This window comes from Sander lucioperca, chromosome 12, assembly GCF_008315115.2.
Source record: "Sander lucioperca isolate FBNREF2018 chromosome 12, SLUC_FBN_1.2, whole genome shotgun sequence".
Lineage (NCBI taxonomy): Eukaryota > Metazoa > Chordata > Actinopteri > Perciformes > Percidae > Sander > Sander lucioperca.
Window position 1 is genome coordinate 2698853 of NC_050184.1, and position 25679 is coordinate 2724531.

General features: G+C 42.0%; 1 protein-coding gene across 1 annotated transcript in view; it reads right to left on the reverse strand.

The window, feature by feature from the left end:
• LOC116058415 overlaps nucleotides 1–25679 on the reverse strand; it is a 27519-nt gene continuing 1840 nt past the window's right edge. The window contains exons 2-8 of the mRNA XM_031311248.2: nucleotides 22935–24078; nucleotides 11221–11355; nucleotides 8424–8598; nucleotides 6706–6804; nucleotides 6102–6193; nucleotides 3813–3953; nucleotides 1–452 (exon numbers count right to left, since the gene is read on the reverse strand). Coding sequence (XP_031167108.1) covers nucleotides 249–452; nucleotides 3813–3953; nucleotides 6102–6193; nucleotides 6706–6804; nucleotides 8424–8598; nucleotides 11221–11355; nucleotides 22935–24078 — 1990 coding nt within the window. The 3' untranslated portion in view covers nucleotides 1–248. The remainder of the gene's footprint in view (nucleotides 453–3812; nucleotides 3954–6101; nucleotides 6194–6705; nucleotides 6805–8423; nucleotides 8599–11220; nucleotides 11356–22934; nucleotides 24079–25679) is intronic.

Below are 25679 nucleotides of genomic sequence, written 5' to 3' on the forward strand. Positions count from 1 at the left end.
AAAAAAAAACTATTTTTAATAGAGTTTGTCCAACACGTATTTTTTTTACAAATAAGAAAGCAAAAAAACTAATTGTACTATTCCTTTAATGTGACAAGTAATTACATTATTCAGCAGTTATTACACTACCTACGACAAGTACGCGGTCATTCTCCTCGGTCGATTGATGTTCCCATAGAAGTCCCGAGCCGGTTCCATGTGGATGTTCAGAGTCAGGCAGTAGGTCAGGTTGGCATCTGAAGCTGCTCCTATACGTTGGCTGGGTCGTCTCCTCCCTGCAGCCCCCCAATCATGGAGCCCAGGGTGCCGTAGCCGCCACTGTAATGCTCCATGTGAGCCGCCACGCTCAGGCCGGGCCGGTCCGTCCGAGGCGGGGTTCGGTTCAACACTGAGGAGGGAAGGGAGACTGGGGTGGTGGTGTTCTCACTGAGGCTCTGCACTGTCACTGATGACTGGCATAGAGGTACGTATGTAAGGGAAGCATGACATATGTATACATGTAGATAACACTTCATACATTTTCCTACAATTTCATAAAAGATTAAAAACGTAAACGTTGTACATTGTACACTGTGCTGGTGGCAAACGTATTAAGTTCTTCCCATAAAATCATTGTGTCACTGGGTGGAGCCATCCAACCATATCTAACCAGGGCTGGGTTGAAATAATAATTCTTTAACCAGGGGTGGAGGGACATTGTAAACATTTGGGGCTCAGCCCAAACCAATAAGGGGAGGGGGTAGGGGGGCATGCTCCATTTACGCCAGCTATTTTCAAGCCATTTGATTAAAGATTAAATGCAACATGAAGGCTGATTTATGGTTGTACGTATGCAGACATAGCCTACGTAAGTAGAGGATTTATACTTGTGCGTTGGCGTCTGTGTCGTTCTAGCGTATCTCTTTAAGAGAATAGCAGAGCCGGTATGTGTGTGTGTGTGTGTGTGCGTGCGCGTGGGGAGTGTGTGTAGAGTGAGTGAGAGAGTAATGCTGCGTTCCAGACACAATTTTTAGCACGTAAGTTACGACTTCAAGTCATGACTCACGACTTGGTAGCGCTCCAGGGTTCAGGTTAGGCTACCTAACGTTAACGTTAGCTAGCGGCTACCTAACGCTGACGTTAGCTAGCGCTAGCTGATACTAGCGATTTCTAGTCGGCGACATAATTTGGGCTTCATTTAATAAACATAACCTGTAGTAGTACACAATTGTATGTGTATTGTTTTGATTACACTGGGTGGAATTACTTTACGTTGCCTATTTATGTCTATTTATTTCTACAGGGGTCGCCGTTGTTGTTTATGTGTGTGAGACGTCAAAAACTGTAACTGGGAGAACAACCATCTGGTACCAGTTCACGGGGAGTAAGTTACGGGTTTGACTGCCGTTCCAGGGAACTTTCAGGGTAGAAGGTTGTGAAAACACGAGTTACGGGTTGCCTGGAACGCAGCATAAGCTTTGGAGGGAGTACTGACTCCGGCAGCAGACACAGAGGAACAAAGTGTCTCCTCTGTGCTTTCTGACCACGGCCGTGAAGCTGTAGCATGAAAAGTTAACCCTCTCCTCGATTTTATGTAGAACCCGGAAACGAACAGGTGGAAATGAGCCGCTACCAAGCCACGGCCAAGCGGACCAATCACAGTTGTCAGCGTCGCCGCGGCATGTAGTTACATTACTGGGAAGGTGCATGACAGGCTACAGCGTAGGGTCCGAGTCTACGCGTACCCACGTACCCACGTACGTACCTACGGCACAGAGTCAACGCAGAACCATAAATCAAGCTTAAGGCTCTGCGTAGAGCTACTGTACATACAAGCATAAATCAGCCTTTAAAGGACAAATCCGGCGCAAAATGAACCTAGGGGTTAATAACACATGTGTACCGAGTTTGACCGTTCTCTGGGAAATGTTTTCATGCTAATCGAATGTGACCAGTGTTCCCATCTTGGGAAAACAGTCCAACCAGTCGAACGATGAACGCCGTGCAACGTGACTGGGAATCCATGGACCATGGGAGATTTCAAGTGACAGTTCAGTTCAGCTCATGTTGCACGGCGTTCATCGTTCGACTGGTCGTGAAGATGGCGCTCGCCTGTAAAGGCTAACGGTACTTTCTTTCTAAACTATCTTTTTAATAAACTCTCTGTACACTTACAATGTTCTCAATGCTTCGGTTTACATGTAGGGACCCTTGTTATGTCTCTGTGGAAGTGTGGTGATATTTTGACCGGCAATTTCCACTGGATGCGGAACGTCTGCGGAACGTCGACGGAGTCATTAGGTTTCCATTAAAGTCAATGTGTGTATTTCCATTAGGGCTTTGACTTTTGCCCAAAAATCATATTCGAAGTTTGTTTGTTTATGAATATTAATATTCGAATATTTATTAATAATATTTTGACCATTAAATGCCTTCAGTAAGGCTTATATTGGTATCAAACTTCGTATATGTTCTATCCACCAGAGGGCAGTGTATCAGTCAGTAGTTGTGCAATGATGTTGTTAGAAGAAGAACACACTGTTTTTTTTTTTTAAAATTAAAAGTCAGACCCTGGATTAAACACAAACAATATGCTTTCAACAGGAAGGTTGGATATTTCACCGTAGCCTACGTAAGTGGTCTGATGTTCATACTTTTGCGCTGGTGTGTGCGTCGAGCCGCGTGTGTGTGTGTGGGGAGTGTGTGTTGTGAGAGAGTGACGGTGATTACCGGTAGCTTCAGAGCGAGTAGCGACTCTATAGTCTTAGTGAGAGAAACAAAGTGTCTCCTCTGTTCTTTCTGACCACGGTGGGAAATCTGGAGCAGGAGAAGTTAACCCTCTCCTTGATTTTACGTTGTTTATCGAGAAAGAGAACCAGGAAATGAGTGCGTCGCCGCGACGTGTAGTTACATTTTGAAATGCGTGAAAAAGCCTCGGAATCTGAATTGAAAACAAGGTTTACAAGCAAACACATTTACAAAAAATAATGCCCATAACAGGTTCGAAATTCGAATATTAAGGGCTGCCTAATATTCGTTCGAATATCAATATTTTTTTTAATATTCGAATTATATTCGAATATCGAAGTTCGGAGTCAAAGCCCTAATTTCCATTGACTGCAGAACATCTGCGTCCCTACTCCGTCAGTCCGCAGCCCTCCGGAGCAGATACGCAGAGCTTCTATTTTTGACGGACGACGGAGAGCTCCGCAGCAATTCAGCACAATTCAGATAGTGCGGGACAGGAAGTCGAGCACAGAAACAAAATAAAACATCCGGTTAATTTTCAAAATAAAATACACCGTGCTCACGGTGGATCATATTTCCCTGCACTACACCTTGAAAACACAGCTCAGAGTTGTTTCCCCTCTACTCCTCTGGATGGAAACAAACGGTTGTTGGTTTTGTGGTTCTGTTTATAGAAACTACATCCTGTTATATCGCGCGAACATACATGAATTCGCGAGATCTCGTGGTCGGCTGGCCGCAGCCGTTACGCAACAAATCCGGACCTGGTGGGTATTGACGGACGGCGGAGCACGCAGCCGTTACGCAGCGGAGTCGGTCCGCAGACGTTCGGCATCCTGTGGAAATCCACGGTGAGCCTTGTTAGTGATATAGAAATAGCGATTTCTTTTTACTTTACCCTCTGCCCCAACAACTAGCGTTATAAGCTAATTAGCGGTTTGCGCTAAAACTGGTCACATTCGATTAGCATGAAAACATTTCCCAGAGAACGGTCAAACTCGGTACACATGTGTTATTAACCCCTAGGTTCATTTTGCGCCGGATTTGTCCTTTAATGGTGAACACATGGGAAAAGTTTAACTCACATTGCCCGCAGAGACATCACTGCCGGCCACTGTCTTCTTCTTTCTGGCTTTGTTAGGATTCCAGTTGCAAACCAGACTGTCATTCTGCACACTGTAGTTCTTATGGCCGATCAACCAGTATGTGTTCATTTTGCCTTTACCCTGGCACGAGACGGAAGGACACAAGAAAGGAACAGTGACACTTAGGTGTGGCTACCAACCCGTCAGAGCGATAACTGTAAATGAGAAATCCAACTTGAAGGGTCTGTTCACCCAAATCAACAACAAACACAAAAGCCATCCAGATAGTTTTGGTTTTAAATGCCATGTTTTTAAAGATATCCATCCATCCAATACTAAGGGCGCTTTCACACCTGTAGTTCGGCAGAATCGGTGCGATTTGGGGGTGAAGTTGCATTCAAACTGAACTTTGTCAAACGCACCAAACATTGTAGACGAATGTCACACGGTGGAAACGGTCGCTCGTCTATTGGACAGAATATCTGAGTGAACCTCTCCGAAACTTCTGGTCTCAGAAATAATGGAGCAACACCAGATTTATAACGTCTCTGGTTTTCTGGTTCTACTTCAGTGTTTCTAATTTTTAAGAAGAAGAACAACAGTGTGATCAGCTGACAGACAGCGAGAGAAGGAGAGAGATGATGATGTCACACAGACAACCAGCGATGTGTGCTCAGAAGAAGTTACAGATCTGAAAGTTATCGTCGCTTAAATCATATAGAAGTCTTTAAAGGTCCAGTGTGTAATGTGTTTAGTTGTTCATTATCAAAATCTGTGTTGCCCGTTCACAAACTTGTCCTTTTTCATGAATATTTACCACCACCATCAATTCCAAGTATTCCTTTTGGCTTGAAATTTTACATTTGCGTTTGCATGAACTGGGGTAGACGCTCCATATTCATGCTCCATCTTGAAATACGTTAGCCGGTAAGGGACATACAGGACATACTGCTCCTACTTTCGTGTTTTCTCTGTCACATGATAAACTCACAGGTGCTGCTAATGCTGCTAATGGCTATCGTAGCTTCCCGGCCCCCAGCAAGTTTGCAGAAGGAAACATGGAGGACCACACGTATTCACAATCCAAATTTCAGGAACAGGAGTCTTCTTCTTCGCCCAGAATAAGAAAAAGGAGATTGAAAAGAGCAAGAGACCGGCTTTTTGAAGCGTGAAGGCTACCGTAGCTGTAATACGTACTTTGAACTGCGTGGTGCGAGAGAGTTGATTGCGATATATGATCTCAACGCTAGATGGGAGAAATTCCCACACATTGGACCTTTAGATTGTGTGCAAAGTTGAAATGTCAGGCTAGTAAATGCTCCATTTTTTAGTTCACTTCCTGTATTTGGGTCAGATCGCAACCCGTTCTCATTCCGAACCCGTAAAATAAGAATGTTTGGACAGCGTCTGTCAGTGTCTGTCAGCGTCTGATGCGACGAAAAAGGCGTCTTTCAGCGTGTTTGTGTAACGCACCGGGGAGAGCGGTAGTTAGATAGGATTTAGAGAGTAGTATGTAAGGAGGTTGGTTGGGGGGGTGGATGGGTCAAACACAGGACTTTCACCCAGGAAAGCGGGGTTCATGTACCGCTTGTCACGCTTGCTATAGTCGATTTTTTCTTTCCTCCCGCGTGTAACGGAACCGTACGCCCACCCACGACCTTTTCCTTAACATAAGGGTGTCAAAAGGGACGGAAACAGTCCCGACCAAGACGTTTACTTATAGCGCTAAAGGAGACTTTTAACGTCAATAAGAACGACAAAGGCACCTGACCAAGCGTCGCATATTTTACGAGATGAGTGTGAGAACGTGTTGCGGATCGCGTTCTCACCTGAAGTGAACTGAACTCTAGAGCACTCAGTAGTGAACAGAGACCCCCGTTTTCAAGCGGACCAGAGTTCGGTTGTTTGGGTCGCACCAGAGCTCAAATGAGCTTTCACACCGTCCCAAACCAACCGGACTATCTGACCAAACTGAATCTCTAAAAAACTAAAAAAGTTAAACGCAAGAGTAGACAGTGAATGTTGATTTGTGTGAACGGGCCCTTTCATTTTGTAAACTTTGTAAATAAAAAATTGTCTTGGGACATGACATAACATATGAAAACTGTGACTGGATTTAGTGATTTTACATTTCTAGTATGAGGTGTGGTTTTAAGAATTTTCGTTCTTATTTTCGTCCGACTGTTGAGAAAAACCAACAGCTTCCTTGATGTAACAAGGAACCTAAGGTTTGACTGCCTCACTGCTACACAGAAAAGGATTTTGACGGCTTGGCTGGGATCTTTTTACCTTAACCTCGATCTCTCCGCGAAGCTGCAGCTCGTAGGCGTTGTCTTTGATCAGAGCCAAGTAGGTTTCTGAACTGGTGTGGATTTTTTGAGCTGACACATAAACAATAATACATACTGTCAAACACAACTGAGGTTTGGCCAAAGTCAATTAAGCAAGGGCTTATTAGAAGGGGGGGGGGTGGGGGGGAGATCTCCAATATTCAAATTTTTGAGCATATCAAACACTTCATTTCCTGCATTCTGGTGATTTTTCTGCAACAATTTGTGCCTTTTCTGCATCAAGTTATGTTTCAAATGTCTTTATTTGTGTCAAGGAAATTATAATAGGTTTTTAGGGTGGGTTGCACTGGCCAGTTTTGATTATTGGGGGGGTTGTAACCCCCCATCCCCCCTGTAAATTACACCGATGCAATGAATGCATCTATTTACAAATTTAAAATGACCATTACCATTACCAACAACATATATATAAAGCATGTGTAAATTGTAGAAGTTCTTGGAAAGTATATTTCAGAAGCGGACAGTGCAAATGAATAAAACACATATGCACACAGATGACTCAGATGACTGTGTTTGTGTGTTTCGTGTGCAGGTACACATACGCAGGCTGGTCGACTCCATTCTGGACGCTGTGTTGACAGTATCTCCAAACAGACAGTATCTTGGCATCTTGTAGCCGACTATTCCCGCCACACATGGACCTGTAGAGAAAAAAAGCTGTGCTTCACTATGCTGCAGAACCCTACCACAATGCAACAGGGCTGGAGAAAAATACAAACACATTTTTTCAAAGCCTTACCAGTAAAAAGGATTCAAACAAAAGTTCTAATTTGAATAAAAAAAGGAAATTTGGACCGTGCAACAAGGCAGGCCTGCTTGGTTCTTTTGGGGAATGATTGTAAAGATTTACAAAGAATATGTTTACGGCGTTTCCTCTCTAACTGGGACGTTTTGGGACTGATTGGTGAGATTGCTGTGGACGAAGAGCCAATGATGTTTAACCATGTATCAGCTAATTTAAAGTACCCATATTATGAAAAAAAATCACTTTTTCTGGGATTTGGGGTGTTCTTTTGTGTCTCTGGTGCTTCCACACACATACAAACTTTGAAAAAAATCCACCCATGCTGTTTAGAGTGAGATACGGTTTCTGAATGTGTCCTGTCTTCAGTCTCTGGGTGAGCTGTTCAAAATCAGCACGGTTTGTGACGTCACAAGCCGAAACGAGCAGGCTAACCGCAACCATTAGCTTGTAGCATGCTAATGCTAACGCTAGCATGCTACCTCGTTCTCAATAGCAAAGCACTGCTACAACACACACAAGTTCACCATAATCTACAAAAGAACTACTTCCATGTGCGCCCTCATTTAGAAGTCTCCCAGCTAATCCTGCCTTGTAACTGACCAAAGTTGTAGAAACAGCCTTTCTTTTACTGTCTATGGAGCTAGCTAGCTGACATGATCTACATCTGAGCTACTGCACATGTGCGAGTGCAATCAAAGATAGTACAGAAGAAGAAGAAGAAAAGATGTCTCACTCTGTAGCTAAAACAGAGACCAGCTGAAAAGAGGAGCTGCAGCAGTGAGAGAGAGCGGTGCAGTACAACAACAATATGGTGTTTTTAGAAAATTAAACCATGTAAACCTATTCTGGTACAACCTTAAAATACAATTATGAACATGAAAATGAGCATAATATGGCTACTTTAAGTAGCTCCAGTTACTGTATTGTGTCAACAGTTAACTCCATATAATATTGTATGAGGCGTTTTCTTTTGCGGGGTGCAAATATTTTTTATAATATAAGTGGCGTATGTATGACACGCAAATTCGTATGCCATATTGGCGTGTTACCAAGACGCATAATCGCTTTTTTGCGTGTTTATCAACGCCGTTTAGCCTCCATTGACTTACAGTACCTTGCGATTGCGTGTCAATTTACGCCAAGTTCTCCTGAGAAAAGAACGGTAGCGAGTAGTATGAAAGCCCGAAAATCAGCATAGGGAGGTTGGTTGGGGGGTGGATGGGTCAAACAACACAGGACTTTCATCCAGGAGACCGGGGATCGTGTTCCGCGTGTCACATTTTTCTTCTTTTCCTAAACCCAACCGTTCCGTTCTTCTTTTCCTAAACCCAACCGTCCCGTTGTTGTTCCACGTCCTGTTAATGTTTTCCTAAACCCAACCCGTCTGCTGTATACGGCGTAGACATACACGCGGATAGCTCAAAATGCTACAGATAACAGCCACTTGGCTTTAGAAAGTGGCGTGTATGTTTACGCAAAGTCATGATATCACGTTGAACAGGGAGCACCTCTCACCTGTGTGGATGCCGGCTCGTAGCTCCAGCCTGTGGTTGGGCATGTGAGGGATAGAGACCTGTCTGACGGCTGCTAACAGATCCAGCGCCATCTTTGCGATCTCATCAGCATGCCTATCGCCGTTCCTCTCAGGCAGACCGCTCACCACCATGTATGCATCCCCGATTGTCTCCACCTGGTTTGATAGTTTGATAAAAAAATGTTGCTCAAAGTCAGGAGTAGTAATGATTCACATTGGGAAGGGAGCTGCATGGGGCGATGATGTATATACTCCTCTTGTGCATGAATGGAAGGAGGTGCCAAATCAAAGAAAGCAAATAAGAGTATTTTCCAAATCTTTCATGAAAATAAGTGCTAATGTTTAGGGCGTGTCACACTTGGTCTGTTTCGTCTGTAATGAAACCAAGATTTAACAAGACTGTTACATGTGCCTCTGGTGTGTGTGTGTCTTGTTTTCTGCCTCTGTCTCTCTCTCTCTCACACATGCAGATGGAGAGCACACCAGCAGCACACTATGAATGAAGGAATGAATGAATGAATGAATTTATTGGTCGTAACCAAAGGGTAGGGTCAGAAGATTCAGCTTATATCAGGACCCCCCTTCTCACATTTTTAAGTTTGAGTAACAAACAAATTGTCAAGGAAAAAATTTACAAGACAAGAAAGATAAAATAAATTATACAAAAAAAACTAAAGAACATATACACTTACCCAGATACATTTCTACGTACGTGCATGCATGCACAACCCGGTCTCACGCCAGTTCGTGAAATGGTCACGTTATTTTGATTTATTAATTTGTGTACAGGTCACGATTTTCTCGTTTATTTTGTGTGCAGGTCACGATTTTCTCGTTTATTTCGTGTACAGGTCACGATTTTCGAACGTGACCATTTCACAAACTGCCATGACACTGGGCTGCTCTGGGGGACGCCGGCGACAACAACAGGACGGAGCGCCACACGCGGGACGCAATCCCCGGGCGCAGGGACACGATCCGCGGTCTCTGTGGCACGCAACAACGGGGACATGAAACACCACACGCCGGCCACAACAACGGGACGGTTGTGGTTAGGAAGAGAATAACGTGGAAAGGTTGTGGTTAGGAAGAGAAGAACAGGGAAAGGTTGTGGTTAGGAAGAGAATAACGGGGAAAGGTTGTGGTTGGGAAGAGAATAACGGGGAAAGGTTGTGGTTAGGAAGAGAAGAACGTGGAAAGGTTGTGGTTAGGAAGAGAAGAACGTGGAAAGGTTGTGGTTAGGAAGAGAATAACGTGGAACGGTTGTGGTTAGGAAGAGAATAACGTGGAACGGTTGTGGTTAGGAAGAGAAGAACGTGGAAAGGTTGTGGTTAGGAAGAGAGTAACGCGGAAAGGAACTGCAACACGTAGGATGTGATCCTCGGTCTCCGGGGTGAAAGTCCTGTGTTGTTTGACCCATCCTCTACCCCGACCAACCTCCCTGCTCGGATTTTCACCTTATCAATACTACTCGCTACCGTAATCGTTCTGTGATCACGAAATATGCTTCCTATTGAAATACATTACTTTAAAATTTGTGCTCACCACACGAAAATAACGACATTAACGTGTTCAGTACGCAAATCAATAGATTCAATAATGTGACCATTTCACGAACTGCCGTGAGACTGGGCTGGTTTGCATATGCATGCATACACTTACCTACATACAGTATATACATACATACATACACGCCTACATATACCCATAAGGGTCAGTACTTATATACAGTGCATTGCCACCATAAGGTGAATAATATCCTAAATAATGATGACAACCATCATGATAATAGTGATGTTTATCATCATCATCATCATGACAAATATCATCATCAACATTCCTAGAAAGGAGTTTCCTCCTCACCTTTTTCCTCCACAAGCAGGTTTGTGTTTCCCGACCTCCATGCACACTTAGGTGCTGGAGTTTTGTTATTTTAGTTTGTGTTAGTTTGGGCTGGAGATTACCGGTAGTTCACTTATTCGTCTCTTTTGTTTGTTTTAGGATTAGTTTACCCTTATTAGGTAGTTTAGGGGGAGACGCGGGGAGCGACGGCCCACTGCGAGGTTGGTCTAGCGTCTTCCCATCTTTTGTTCTTTTTGCTACTTTTGGGAATATTTTAACATTATTTAATAAAGCTGGTTGGTTAATTGTTAACTTTGTGTCTGGCATCCTTTTTTATACGTTGCATCCTCCAATCCCTTCTGAGCCTTGGTTTGTTTCTTTAAATGGAGGCTGTAACAAAGACAACATACACATGCATATGTTAAAGGTCTCAAAGTTTAAAATGTTGTAGAGCCCCGCTCCACACCTGGACCTGAGGCGATATTACGAATCCCACTATGGCCACGTAAAGGCCCACCCTTCAATAGCATTTATCGGCCAGGCGTCCCTGCTTACGTAAGGTAACGTAACCCCATTTGTGCTGGCCTATCCCCTGACCAATCGGCTATCCTAACCTTAACCACTCGAGGTCAAATGCCCAACCCCAACCAATCGAGCTGCTTCGTAGGGCGGGTCTTGGCGTGGCCATAGTGGGATTCGTAAATTTGTGTGCCCTATCAGCGCTGTTGTGGACCAGAAATAGAATGTTAGTTATCTTTCAAGTAAACTGACAATGTGAACGCAAAAAGAACTGAGTCCCTTTTCTGTTGGTCCACACGTTTGGTTTGTTTTAAAGAGGACAATAAGAGAAAACACCTTTTTAAAAGTAGCCTACAATTTTGGAGGCAACGGGCATTGTGTGAGTTTTCTGTGCGTGCCTCGACATTTCATGTTTACCTTGTAGACATTGTAGGAGTCGATGCGTGTGTCGAAGCACATGTAGAGGTTGTTGAGCATCTCCACCACTTGCAGAGGAGCACAGGACGCAGAGATGGAGGTGAAGCCCACGATGTCGGAGAAAAAAATGGTAACCTGGAACAAAATGCAGAGACAGGTTCGGTTGTACTGGACAAAACTGGGCAAAAATAATACAGCCTATTATTACACAGTCCAACTAGCAAAGTAATGCAGTCCAACACAACAATCCTATTATCCTTGTTAGGATAATTATTTATCAGAAAATGGGCAAAATCACTGGAGTTCTCTTAAAAGTTTGTTTACTTGCAGCAAGTAGAGTCAGTTTACAGCACTTCAGCATAAGTACAGAAAATGACTGTCGGTAGTCTTTAACAGTAGCTTTTTATAGGGAAAAGGGAGTAATATCACAGAGAAACTTTATTATCTCTGGTCAGGCTTGACTTCTCCTCTGCATGCCCTGCCCTCAGGGGTTTTCTGTGCTTTCCATAAGGTCAGTGATAATCATGATTATCACATGAGAAACAGAAATGGATGCACAGTTTCTTATGCAAATAGTTTAACACTAAAATGAAGCAAAGACTATAGCAAGCATAACTTTTCTAACAATCCTCCTACTGTCAGTGTTGTAATGTAACAAAGTGCAAATCGCTGCTGTACTAAAGTAGAATTTTCACGTATCTGTACTTTACATCGTTATTTATATTTCTGGAAACTTTTACTTTTACTCCACTACATCTCCCCTGAGCATCTTCGTTACTACAAAATAAAATTGAAGAATTGAACTGAACTGAAGAAATTTGTTACACTGGAAAATAAACAGGTTTGGCGAATCATTCAGTCCTTCCAGAAAAATGGTTGTTTTTTTGTGATTGTTGCGGACAAAAATCCTTGATTATGCGGCACGTTTTCTTAAAAAATGCAATGGAATAATCAGGATATTTATGCAATTTTATGCAATGAAATTGTGGGAACTTGCTAAAATTGCGGGAACTTGCAAAAACCGCGGTTTCATCATGGCTTCATTTTGGGGTTTGCAGCTTTTCGATGATGTTCACGTCACGTAATTACACTTCATAACGTTCCCATGGCAACAGGGGAAAATGGCTGTTCTTGCGTGAAGTAAACACAACATTTTTAACTTTCTGCTAAGATATATGTGACTTTTTTGCAACGAAAATGCGGGGATTATGAAATCATGCAAGCCCCGCATATTTTGCACGGAAATCGGCAATTTATGCGGCGAAAGTGCGGCGTATTTGAAAAAATGCGGCCCCCCGCATAAATATGCGGACTTTGGCTGATTATGCGTTGAATTATGCAATCGCATAATCACGTTTTGCTGGAGGGACTGAATATTGCTCCTTAAATTGCCAAGATAATGCACGCTCCATCCCAGTTGGTGACCTAATGCCTGTTTGTTGCCAAGCGGCAAAAAAGAAGAGGAGGAGGAAGCATAATAAGGGATGATCATGGAAGCACCTGCTGCAGGCTCTGCTGCCATGGTAACAGACGATGACCACCCCCCGACGACAACAGTGGTGATGAAGATAACGTTACACACCTTTGGCCATAATGTTCATAATCAACGTTTTTTTTTTTACTTTTACTTCTAATACTTAAGTACATTTAATATCAGAAAATTACTTTTGATACTTAAGTACAGTAAATATCAGATACAGAAGACTTTTACTCAAGTATTTTTCAAAAAGGAGACCAAAGGAGACCAAAGTCATTTTCTGGTAAGATACTTGTACTTTTACTCAAGTACTTCATACAAGACTGCCTACTGAGCAATATTCCATTTCTATTCATCCGCACCTAACTCATCTGTGTGTGTGTATATATACATATATATATATATACATATATATATATATATATATATATATATATATATATATATATATATATATATGTATATATATATATATGTATATATATATATATATATATATATATGTATATATATATATATATATATGTATATATATATATACATATATATATGTACATATATATATATATATATATATATATATATATATATATATATATATATATACCTGTCTGTTTATAATAAGGGTGTTTATAGTGTACATATTACTATTACTCTTATTCTATTCTTTTTATTTCTTTTAATACTTTTTGTATATTTTCCTATGTCTATTTAATGTGTATTTGTCTTATTCTGATGTGTGTAAATTGTTTTGAGCTGCTGTAACAAGGGAACTTCCCCAGTGAGGGATTAATGAAGTCTATCTAATCTTATTTTAGCTCATAAATCAAACTATATACTATACTATATCTATGAGATATGAAATGGTAGGTTGGCCCTCGCTCAACACAAGAAAGTTCAAACATTGGTTGACCTTTGTGTACAAATCAATAACTGGACACACCCCTTCATATTTAACTACACTTTTAACACCTAGTAGATCTGAATACAATCTAAGATCAAGTAGATACGGTACATACGGTATGATGTTCCACAAACTAAAACAGAGTTTGGCAAAACTGCTTTTAGCTACAGTGCTCCCACTTCATGGAATGACTTGCAAAATCAGCTAAAACTGCAGGTTTTTATTTCACATACTGAATTCAAGTCCTACTTAAATCAAATATATCAACATGTCTGCGCCTGTTTTTAAAATGTGTTCTGTTTTTATTTCTTATTTATTTTTGCAGTCCATCCCTGTTTGTTTGTTATTTGTTGTCTGTTAAGGTGGTGACACACCAAAAAGATGGCTGACCGTCGGCAGTAAAGCCAGTCGGACTGATCAGTCGGGTCCCCGAGGTCCAAAAAGTTCCTCAGAACACACTGAGGCGACGCCGACTTGAGCGTACGCTCTGCGCGTGCGCGAAACGTAATACGTCTCCATAGCAGCAGGCGGCGCTGCTCTGTATTGTTTCCATTAACAGTCTGATTATTTCCCAGAAAATGAAAACCGGCAGCTGATTGGACGAACGCGTCACGTGGTTCTTTTTTCTCCGGAAATTCACAGCCAGACTGTCATGGCGGCTCGTTCAGAATACGATCTCATATTGTACTAAAATAGTTCACCGAAACGTGTTTCTGAAAACATTTTAAGAGAGAAATAGGCCGTACAGTTGCTGAATCTGTCTTCACTTCAGATCAACAAAGGTCAGTTTAGAAGATTTTCGTCAGATTTTGAGCGGCTCATCCGCTCCCCATTTCCGGGTGAGTTCCGAGTGCCCTGTCTCTGACTGAGCATGTCAGGTCGGCCAAAATGAAGGACGACGGCTCCTCCGACGGACGATGGCACAGAACACACTGAACAGACTCGAGTCACCGACCTCGCCAGACAGTCCGACGGCCGATTATCGGCTCGGTGTGTCTCCTCTCTTAAAGTGTATCCTCTATGTACTGCCTTCTTGGCCAGGGCTCACTTGTAAAAGAGATTGTAATCTGAATGTGATTCTTTTCCCTGGTAAAATACAGGTTAGAAGAGAGAACCTTCATGAAGATAAGATACCTTAATTGCCATTGTACACAGATACAACGAGACATTGTCTGGAACAAACCTGAGATGCCCACAGCTAAAAAGACTAAAATACATAAATAAGTTCAATAAATAGATAGTTACACATGATATGCAAATATGCAAATTGCACTTGTACCCATAAAAATGGTTTGCAGTGACTAATGTGTTTACACTAGCACACAGGTTGGGATGGTGGGGGGCAGAGGAGGTGGAGTGTGTTCATCAGTGCAACTGCATGTGGATAAAAACTGTTCCTTAGCATACTGGTGCGGGCGTAGAGTGCTCTGGAGCACCTGCCAGATGGTTATAATGTAAAGGATGTCAAACTGACCCAGCAGTAAAAACAGGCTAAGGGCATGAAGATAGAAGCTAAAGCTTACAGATCTCAGTGTAAAAGTGAACATGCTAAGAATGAAGTGAAGCCATGAAGTGCCATAAAGACATGCATGCTCGGTAACTAGGACTACAGTTGAAAATGATCCGGCTGGCTAACACTGGCACATTTACAGAAATGTTGATTAACCTTGGTGTTGTCATCAACCATGGCCTGTTTTGCCTGCTTTATGAAGCATAAAGTATAAATGATCACCTAATTCTGTGTTACATCTTCTTAGCCACCTTCATTCCAACCTATCATCGCTAGCTTTACACTTATTTTTCACATCACCTAGGATAGTAAAAGACAACGGGAATTAAAAGGAAACGTTGCAGATTGTATGAGGGAGACAAAAGCCTCAATAGAACAAGTGAAACAAATGGGCAGCTATGAGGTAAACAGAATTGAGATTTTAATGTTCATAATTTCTTTAATTTTCTATTTCTCAATGAATCAAACAGACATACACTACCAGTCGAAAGTTTGGAGTCACTTAGAAATTTTTTTAACCAGGGCAGCAGTTTTCAGATTACATTATGTGCTTACATAATTGCTAAATGGTTCTCCAATGTTTTCTCAGTTAGCCTTTTAAAATGATATCAGATTAGTAAACAGAATGGGCCTTTGTAACATTGGATGAATGGTTGCTGACAGTGGGCAATGTAGATATTGCATTAAAGATCAGCCACGTCTTTCTACCACAAAAAAAATGATTGCTAAAAAACAAATTGTGAGCTAAGCCCAGTGTTGCGGCTGTAAGCAGTCCAACAAAGTGCTGCAGCGAGGAACTAAACACAGCAGCGAGAGATGCATAAACACACCGTGACGCGCTCGAGATTTTACTGCAATGATTTATTCCTCCACACGTAAAACACAACTACTGCAGTTACCAAATGTAAAGTTACTGTGAGTCGAAATAAGTGTGTTATTACGGCGGTCAACAAAAAGTGTTCGTTCCCAACAGGTGAAGCAAACAAATGTTATCACTTCCACCACCTACAATATAAGTGCACAATATAATAATCAATAAATAATATAAATTAGACCGTAAACAACATACAGTATGTGGCTCCTACACCCAGAATCTACATGTCAAGATTATTCAGAAAAGTTCTGAGCCATTTTCAGAAATTAGTGCCAACTACTAGTCAAAATTGCATGAATCCCTAATTTTCAAAAATTATTGATATTGCGTTTTGGAAATGCTTTTCCATGGTTACATATCCGATTTCATTTGTAATATCACCTCACTTTTATAGTAATTGCCCTGTGGCTCAGCATTAAAGGTCCCATGGCATGAAAATTTCACTTTATGAGGTTTTTTAACATTAATATGAGTTCCCCCAGCCTGCCTATGGTCCCCCAGTGGCTAGAAATGGTGATAGGTGTAAACCGAGCCCTGGGTATCCTGCTCTGCCTTTGAGAAAATGAAAGCTCAAATGGGCCGATCGGGAATCTTCCCTTTATGACGTCATAAGGGGAAAGGTTACCTCCCCTTTCTCTGCTTTGTCCACCCAGAGAATTTGGCCCACCCATGAGAGAGAGAGAGAGACATCATGGCTTTCAAACGAGCAAAGTGGCAGTTGGTCAAGGCCACACTCCACCTTGCGCCCCCCCCTCCTCAATAGCATTTAAAGCTACAGACACAGAAATGGCACATCCTAAGGAGAGCTCATTGTGGGACTGGCTCTAGTGGCTGTAATTCTGCACCAAGGCTGAATTTCGGGAAAGAGACTTCAGATACAGTATTAGGGGACCACTAAGGTCTATATAAAAGAGACTTCAGATACAGTATTAGGGGACCACTAAGGTCTATATAAAAGAGACTTCAGATACAGTATTAGGGGACCACTAAGGTCTATATAAAGAGACTTCAGATACAGTATTAGGGGACCACTAAGGTCTATATAAAAGAGACTTCTGATACAGTATTAGGGGACCACTAACTGTACGTACACACCGCCGCCGACTTGAGCTGCAAAGAAGCTCTGGCCGCCCGGTCGAGGACGCTGGTCAGAAAGTCCGGGGAAGCTGTTTGAGGCTTTGGCCGCTTTGACGTAGCAGCATTCTATGTTCATCATGGAAAAAGATCAAGCAGCCACTGCACGGCCAATACACTGACACTAGAAACCTTTTATAAATGACATATATAATGACAGAATGTGTATTGGTTGTTGGTCGCAGCGGTGTCTGTTAGCAGTTAGCTCGCTCGTTAGCCGCTGAACCGCAGCAGCGTGCAGGCAGAGCGAGCAGCCGCCAGCTGTTGATCCGTGCAGGACTTCACCGTGAGCGGACTGTTTAGAGACCATGTGACCGGCAGGTAACGTTAACTGGTCCCTATACGCAAATATCATAAATGATAGGGAACCCAGCAACGGCCATGATGAGCTTCTCCTCCTTTTTCTCTGAACTAATGTTTTGGTAGGAACCAAAGTTTACATCGTATGTTTCTCTGGAATCAGCCAGCGTGAAGGACGTCTATATTCTGATTGGTTGCCGCTGAACCGCGTCATAGCTCATTACCATAAAGTTGACCTACTTTCAACTTTCTGATTGACGCTCTGGTTGCTCAAAACGCCCAAAACGCGACGCCGACAGATTTGACGCTCCTTGTAGCTGAGAGAAGCAGCTTCCATTGAAAATGAATGGCTTCCGGTATCTTTAGAATAATAATAATAATAATAATAATAATAATAATAAAAATAATAAGCTTTATTTGTATAGCGCCTTTCATACACAGAGTGCAGCTCAAAGCGCTTTACATCCAAAACATTCAACACGCAGGGACAAACATAAATGTACAGTTGCACATTTAAAGCACGCAAACAGTACATTTGCACTGCTGCACTGGTATTTTACTTATTAGTTGACTGAATAATAATAATAATCACATACATAACATAACTCTCGCAGGGACAGATACAGCTTGACATGAAGGAGAGGAGAGGGAAAAAAAAGCAACTCTCAGACTATCCTCATAAAGATAAGAACAGTGTGGGAACAGGAAAAAACACCTCAGCACGTAAGCACGCAAACAGTACATTTGCACTGCTGCACAATATAACATAACATAACATAAATGTACAGTTGCACATTTAGCGGCGAAGGCGTGGGACTGGGGATAGGGTAGGGCGGGGGGGGGGGTTTGGCCTGCTGAGAAACGCACAGCCCGGCAGCCCCACTAGTGTCTCAGTCCGCAGAATGTTATAGCCATTGTTCTATATCTATGGTTATAGCGGTAACACAGCACGTTGCCGTGGTGACACCCTTGAACAGTCCAGAACCGATACGACAATCAGCAGGCAGTGGGGAAGACGGGGGAGGAACCAAGAGCGTCTCGCTTGCAGAGCCCCAACAGGGTGACTGTTTGTTCCAAGAAACGGCCGTTCAGGATAAGGGAGCCAAAAGATTAAATTTGTTTAGTCTACACGAATGGCTGCTCTAATTTAAACATTCATTCTATTGTTCAACTGTTCAGCTGTTCAACTGGTCAATTTTTCTTTCCAAATCAGTGACCTTCTTCATGATGGTATCCAAGCCGCGGGTCATTACCATGTTGTATTCCATCACGCGATTAATAGTCCCAGTTTGCGCACTGATAAAGAAGATCAAGTCGGCGGCGGTGTGTACGTACACTAAGGTCTATATAAAAGAGACTTCAGATACAGTATTAGGGGACCACTAAGGTCTATATAAAAGAGACTTCAGATACAGTATTAGGGGACCACTAAGGCCTATATAAAAGAGACTTCAGATACAGTATTAGGGGACCACTAAGGTCTATATAAAAGAGACTTCAGATACAGTATTAGGGACAACTAAGGTCTATATAAAAGAGACTTCAGATACAGTATTAGGGACCACTAAGGCCTATATAAAAGAGACTTCAGATACAGTATTAGGGGACCACTAAGGTCTATATAAAAGAGACTTCAGATACAGTATTAGGGGACCACTAAGGCCTATATAAAAGAGACTTCAGATACAGTATTAGGGACCACTAAGGTCTATATAAAAGAGACTTCAGATACAGTATTAGGGACCACTAAGGTCTATATAAAAGAGACTTCAGATACAGTATTAGGGACCACTAAGGCCTATATAAAAGAGACTTCAGATACAGTATTAGGGGACCACTAAGGCCTATATAAAAGCATCCAAAGAGCAACATGTCATGGGACCTTTAAAGTAATTTTTCTCAGAAATGTTGGTGTCTTTCTAGTTACATAATTCAGTGTTTCCCCTACCATGATGGTTTCAAAATGATGTTAAAATGCACAGTTAGCGCGGTAGAAGAACGTTTTAAAAAATGATGTTAAAAGGGTGCCAGGCACCCCTAAAGCTCTGATCCTATAATGGCCCCTGGTCTCGTCACTTTGTCTTTACCAGATCCCTCCGCAATAATTGGCATCTTTGATCGTGATCATTTTTAGTGCTGCATGTACGTGCCTGTGCCTGTCTCCAGTACAGCTCAAAGTCTAGGAACACCTCTGATTGGTGGACTTGGTGGATTGTAATTTGTTAAGTATGCGCAATACACACGGTACTTTGTCGATTTTTTATTATTTTATTTTGTCTCTCTTTATCGTCTTTGTTCAGTTCTTATTTCAAATATTTTTCTTGTTGTATACTTCTGGATCTTACACTTTCCCATATATGAATGTGTGCATGTGTTTCGGCGGACTGTAGAAACTGAATCGCCCCTTCGGGGGTAAATAAAGCTATCTGTATGTGTATCTGTATCATTTCCCCTCTGATTTCAGGGAGATCTTTACCAGGCAGCATCCTTCTGGGATCAGCAAGTCATGTTTTACTTTTCTGGTTAGTTACAAAAAAGAAAAAGAATCGGTGGGTCCTACATTTTCTTTATGAAAACACCCTAGAGCTCCAAATCAGTTTGTGCCGAGGATCCTATTCAGTAATATTCCCCCTGAGTGCAGAGTGCTTTTGGTACAGCTGCTTCAAACCTCTTCAATAAGCCAGATGCAATTTTCACCAAATTACTTGTTTTATCTGCTGATGAATATGGAACAGGGCAATTATAGGTAATTACGCCAACAATAGCAACAAAGGCAGGAAATGCACACATTCATTCATCACGTTTGCAGATCTTGCAGAGGTAGCCTCCTCGCAGCAGCGCCCCACAACCCTCGCTACATTACAAGCTCTAAATTTACTCGGTTAAATGTTAGAGGTGAACGGGGAGCAGCGAGGGAAAGGTTATTGTCTTATCTGTCTCCAACACGGTTGTCTATTTCTTCCATTTGCCTTTAACCCTTGTGTTGTCCTCGGGTGAAATTTGACCCATTTTCAAAGTTTTTTATATCAGAAATATGGGTTTCTTACAACTAAATTGCCCAAAAAATAACTTAGTGCATGCATGTTGTACGGAAGCCATGCACCATGCTTCGCAGATAAAATTAATGATTATTTCTATTGAATTTTGGGTGTTTTATTCAATTTCATTGCATTTGAAAAATGTTTTTAAATGTTTTTAAAACAATATCCTGACTAAACTTTGACATAAATCAGTCTGTGATTCACTCAACATCCTCTGATCATAACTATTAGTCAAAATTATTCATAATTTCTGCTTTTTTTAACTCAAAAATTAGGTATAATGTCATTTAAATTAGGTTTATTGACCATGAATAAAAACAAATTGAATTTTGAATTTTGACCTGGAAGGACCACACGTTTAGGTCGACAGGAAGACAACACGAGGGTAAAGTAAGGTTTACAAATGTATTGCACTTGTTTTGTTGTGCCTTAGTTGCAGGATGAGTTACCCTAATCTCATGGACATTAAAAGTAAAATAAATGTATATTATCAGCAGCTGTTGCAGTGTTTAAAAGAAAATCACTTTAACACAATCACAGTTCCATCAACACTTAAATACTGTGGTTTCCATCTCCTCATTATTTATAGAAAGAAAGATTGCGGAAAGAGGGAGCAGTTGTTTTCCAAGTAACAAGTAATTTCAAGTCACGGCCATAAAATCCAGAGTCAAGTCCCAGGTCAGAACCATAGACAGTGAAAGAAATGAACACAGCGACGCCATAGACCGGTGAAGTCAGTTAGAAGCACTTTTCCGGTGATGGCTGAGCGTTACTGAGCAGCCTCCAACTGAGCTTGAAGACGTAAATGTGACGTGAGCAACCTGTCTGAAAGTTGGAAGTCTTCTGGTAGCTGTGCCAAGAGAAATCTCAATCATTCCCAATCTAGCAGAGACGGAGAGCGTGAGTAGGAGCTGTCCATGAGCGTAGGAGCAGGAGCAAAATGTTGCTGAAATATTTTGTTCCGATGCTTTCATGGACTCTCTATGGGCTTCTCCCTTGACTGTATGCCTCCACGTCCCCCCCCGCCCCCCCCCGATTGCCTGCGAGCTTCTCCTGTACTATACAGTAATTCCTCTACTGCGCGACAGAAAGTTGCGTAGTTATGACACAATCGTTAGCCTATTTTTACTAAAACAGCTGCTACTGGGCCATAATGTGAGGTACAAGGTAATGGAGCCTTTTATACATTGCCGTGTTTCTTTAGAAATAAACAATGGACAAATAAAGTCTTTAAACGCTTCAGATGTAAAGTTATTCGCTGTCAGTGAAGTGACACCAAAATGAATGGGAGTCAATGGAATGCTAGCAGAAGGTGATGGCTTGTTAGCCTCAGAATATCCCCATAGGAGGTACGCTTTCCGGATGCTCGCTTACCCCTTTGGTCAGAACCATTAAGTCTCAAGTCAAGAGCATAGACTGTAAAAATAACTGACAAAGCAGCAGTGATGTCACCCGTTGTTTTGGGACTGCCGTTTTGAAGCCTCGAGTTTGGAGATTTGGATGTCGCCATCTTTAAACCGTACGTGACGATTTGGACGAAAGTGTGGAGCTGGGGAGGATGCCATTGTTGTTTATGTGAAATGGCGTTGCGCTAAGCTAAACACTATAGAGGGAAAGTTGCAGATTTTCAACCCTTCTGAAGCGAGTCATCCAGTGGAGATTAAACGGTAGCTTGGTTGGCAGAACACTGAACAAGACAATTTTAGGCAACCAAATGTCCCACTTAACTTTGCTGAAGTGAAAACACACAGTTAGAGGGTCAAAGTTTAAGACAAAAACATTGACAACACCCAAAAACAAGTTGAGGTCTATTTTAATGTCCACATTGTTAACATGGTTAGCATCGCTAAGCCTCTGTCCTGATTGACAGGTCGGCATGTGCCAACTTCGAACTAACAAGCTACACGCTGAAAATGGCAAGTTTTTAATGAAATTTAGATCTTGAACAAGGCACACCTGCTTGGTTCTTTCGGGGAATGATTGTAAAGATTTACAAAGAATATGTTTAGGGCATTTCCTCTCTAACTGGGAGGTTTTGGGACCGATTGGTGGGATTGCTGTGGACAAAGTACACACAAGACATACACTGGTAAGAGCCAATGAGGTTTAACCATGTATCAGCTAATTTAAATAGCTCACGTTACTGTATTGTGTCAACAGTTAACTTCATTTAATTATTGTATGAGGTGATTTCTTTTGCAGGGTGCAAATGTTCCACCAAAAGAAATTCCTTCCCGAGACTATTTAGCAGAGCCACCGTTGCTGAGTCCGGAACTTAGCGCCACCCAAGACGATTGTGATTGGTTTAAAGAAATGCAAACGAACCAGAGCGTTTGTTTTCTCCTATCCCAGATTGCATCTGTGGTGTAGCCAGACCTTTCCTCCACAGTGCTGTGGAGATAGAGCTGGCTATGCGAGACTATCTTGAGCCATGCTGAACCCAGAATGAGAGAAGCAAAAATGAATACACCAACCTTTTCATAGCTCTCCGCCTCAACGTGTTTTTGCTGGCGGAGCTGCTTGGCGACCGACTTGGGCAGCATTTGGTGCAGCAGATCCTCAGCGAGCTGCCTCTGGCGCTTTAGGTCCTCAGTCCTCTCCTTCAAGCTCTGGGCGTAGTTCTGTATCCACTCCGTCATCTGCTTGAAGGAGAACATCACCACCGGATAGATGAGGCACGCAATGGCCAGCAGGCAGACCTTCATACTGAGGCCCGAAGACACGGATCGAGACTCCAATCTGAGAGCAAGCACCGCACGATCAAACAAGCACCGCTGGGTGTTTGTCAGAGCCTGAATTCCAGTGTGAGACCCAGACAGAAGCTCCATACCTGCTCCAGAAATCTGCCACAGACTCGTGTCAAAAATATAAGAATGTTTTACACGCTGGCTGGAGTTTAACTTGAAGTCTATATTCTCTAACCAGCAGTCGTTCAGTCGTTCTGTCATAACCCTGGCGAAGCCGAGGTAGCTTAGTTCGTAAGTCCACTTGTGTTGGAAGTCGGTGTGAGTTGCCACGTGGGGGAAGTCCATCAACTGGTGGTTGAGCTCTATGAATTTAATCAGAAGTCTTGCGGACAGCACATCTCTCCAGTTGTAATTCTGTTTGACTTTGACTAAAGTTTCTTCTACCGTACCCCAGATGTCAAGAAGTCTTCCGATGGCCAGGGAGTAAGCAGAAGTACCGTTTTCACTCGTGCCGTTTGTATCCAATGAAGTGTTTAGAAATCCTTGAACACTCCACAGCATCTCCTGGCAGAATCCAGCCAACTCAACACCACAAGGGACCCCGTAGCCATTGCTGTGACCCACCTTTTCACCACAGAGATGATCGAACACAGGAAACACAACCTCTGAAAAACTTGCCTCCAATGTCTCATTGGCCACGTCTTTGGTGAATAAGCGTCTCATGTTTTGAAGCTTCCTGACGAGTTGCAGGATAGCTATCGTCCTGCATGAAGTCAGCTCGTTGTAAGCGCCCTCTGTGGTGTGCAGCAGGTCAAAGTTGGAGCTAAGGTCGATGGATACGGAGCCAAGCAGAGCGAGGAAAGAGAGGACGCAGGCTGTCAAAATCCGACGGACAGTGAGACTACTGCCAGACAGGGAAAATATGGAACACCTGGAAACACAGGAACACGACTAGTGAATTACTGAGGGAGGCTTAAGTACAAAGAATCGATCAGTCAACAGAATATTATTTGACAGCAAGTGTGACACTGGATTGAATGTATTAGTCATTTATCAAGCAAAAGTGCAAAATACGGCTGGGTTAAAATAATCGATTCTCCAATTGAAATTGATTTTTGTTTGAGTGATCTGAAATTGATTTATAAAATCCAGAAATCAATCTTTTAAAAATGCCATTTCACAATGGATATTTTAAGTAAAAAGTACTTAAAGGTCCAATGTGTGGGAATTTCTCCCATCTAGCGTTGAGATCATATATCGCAATCAACTCTCTCGCACCACGCAGTTCAAAGTACGTATTACAGCTACGGTAGCCTTCACGCTTCAAAAAGCCGGTCTCTTGCTCTTTTCAATCTCCTTTTTCTTATTCTGGGCGAAGAAGGAGACTCCTGTTCCTGAAATTTGGATTTTGAATACGTGTGGTTCTCCATGTTTCCTTCTTCAAACTTGCCGGGGGCCGGGAAGCTACGATAGCCATTAGCAGCATTAGCAGCAGCTGTGAGTTTATAATGTGACAGCGAAAATGCAAAAGGAGGAGCAGTATGTCCTGTATGTCCCTTACCGGCTAACGTATTTCAAGATGGAGCATGAATATGGAGCATCTACCCCAGTTCATGCAAATGCAAATGTAAAATGTCAAGCCAAAAGGAATACTTGGAATTGATGGTGGTGGTAAATATTCATGAAAAAGGACAAGTTTGTGAACGGGCAACACAGATTTTGATGATGAACAACTAAACACGTTAAACACTGGACCTTTAAACAAACGTAATGTTAAACACTAACCTGGTGCAATATAAAAAATATTTGAGGGTTGCTTCGTGCTTGTACAATTTACAGCAGAAGTTCTCTGAGAATCTCTTTTATATCCAATGTAAATTGGTAATGTAGCTGATCTCAAATCAGAAATGTATTCAAATCAGGATCTTGTGAATCGGAATCAAATCGATTTGGAGAAATCATTGGCGATGCCCAGACCCTAGTGAAAATGTTTCTTAAAGCTTCTTAAATATGAGGATTTGCACCTGTGATGAGCTGTGATCACAATGTTCTTACCTTTATGTGACTAAACCATAAGAAGAGTAATAATTGGTAATAGGAAATAATTGTTAGTTGCAGCCCTAAATAATATATTTGGAAGAAAAACACTTTCGGTTACAGTATAATCTTGAAGACATGACATCTTTAATCAATCAATCAATCAATATTTATATATAAATAGCACCTTTAGCACCCTAATGCTTGCTCGTGGGAAATAGTTGGGTCTTTGTAAATTATAGTGTGGTCTAGACCTACTCTATCTGTATCTTGTTATGTTTTGATACTATAAATAGAATTGAACTGAACCTTTCAAACATAACAAAATGCATTTCAAAGTGATGAACAGTGATTAAAAAACAGCAGACAAAAACAAGGGATAAAAAAGTGGATTTAGAGACTAATGCACACTAAGACAAATAAAATAATATTAATTAAAAATAATTTAAAAAAAAACTTTAAATGATTATAGTGTGGTTTTTTTCTCCAGTCTTG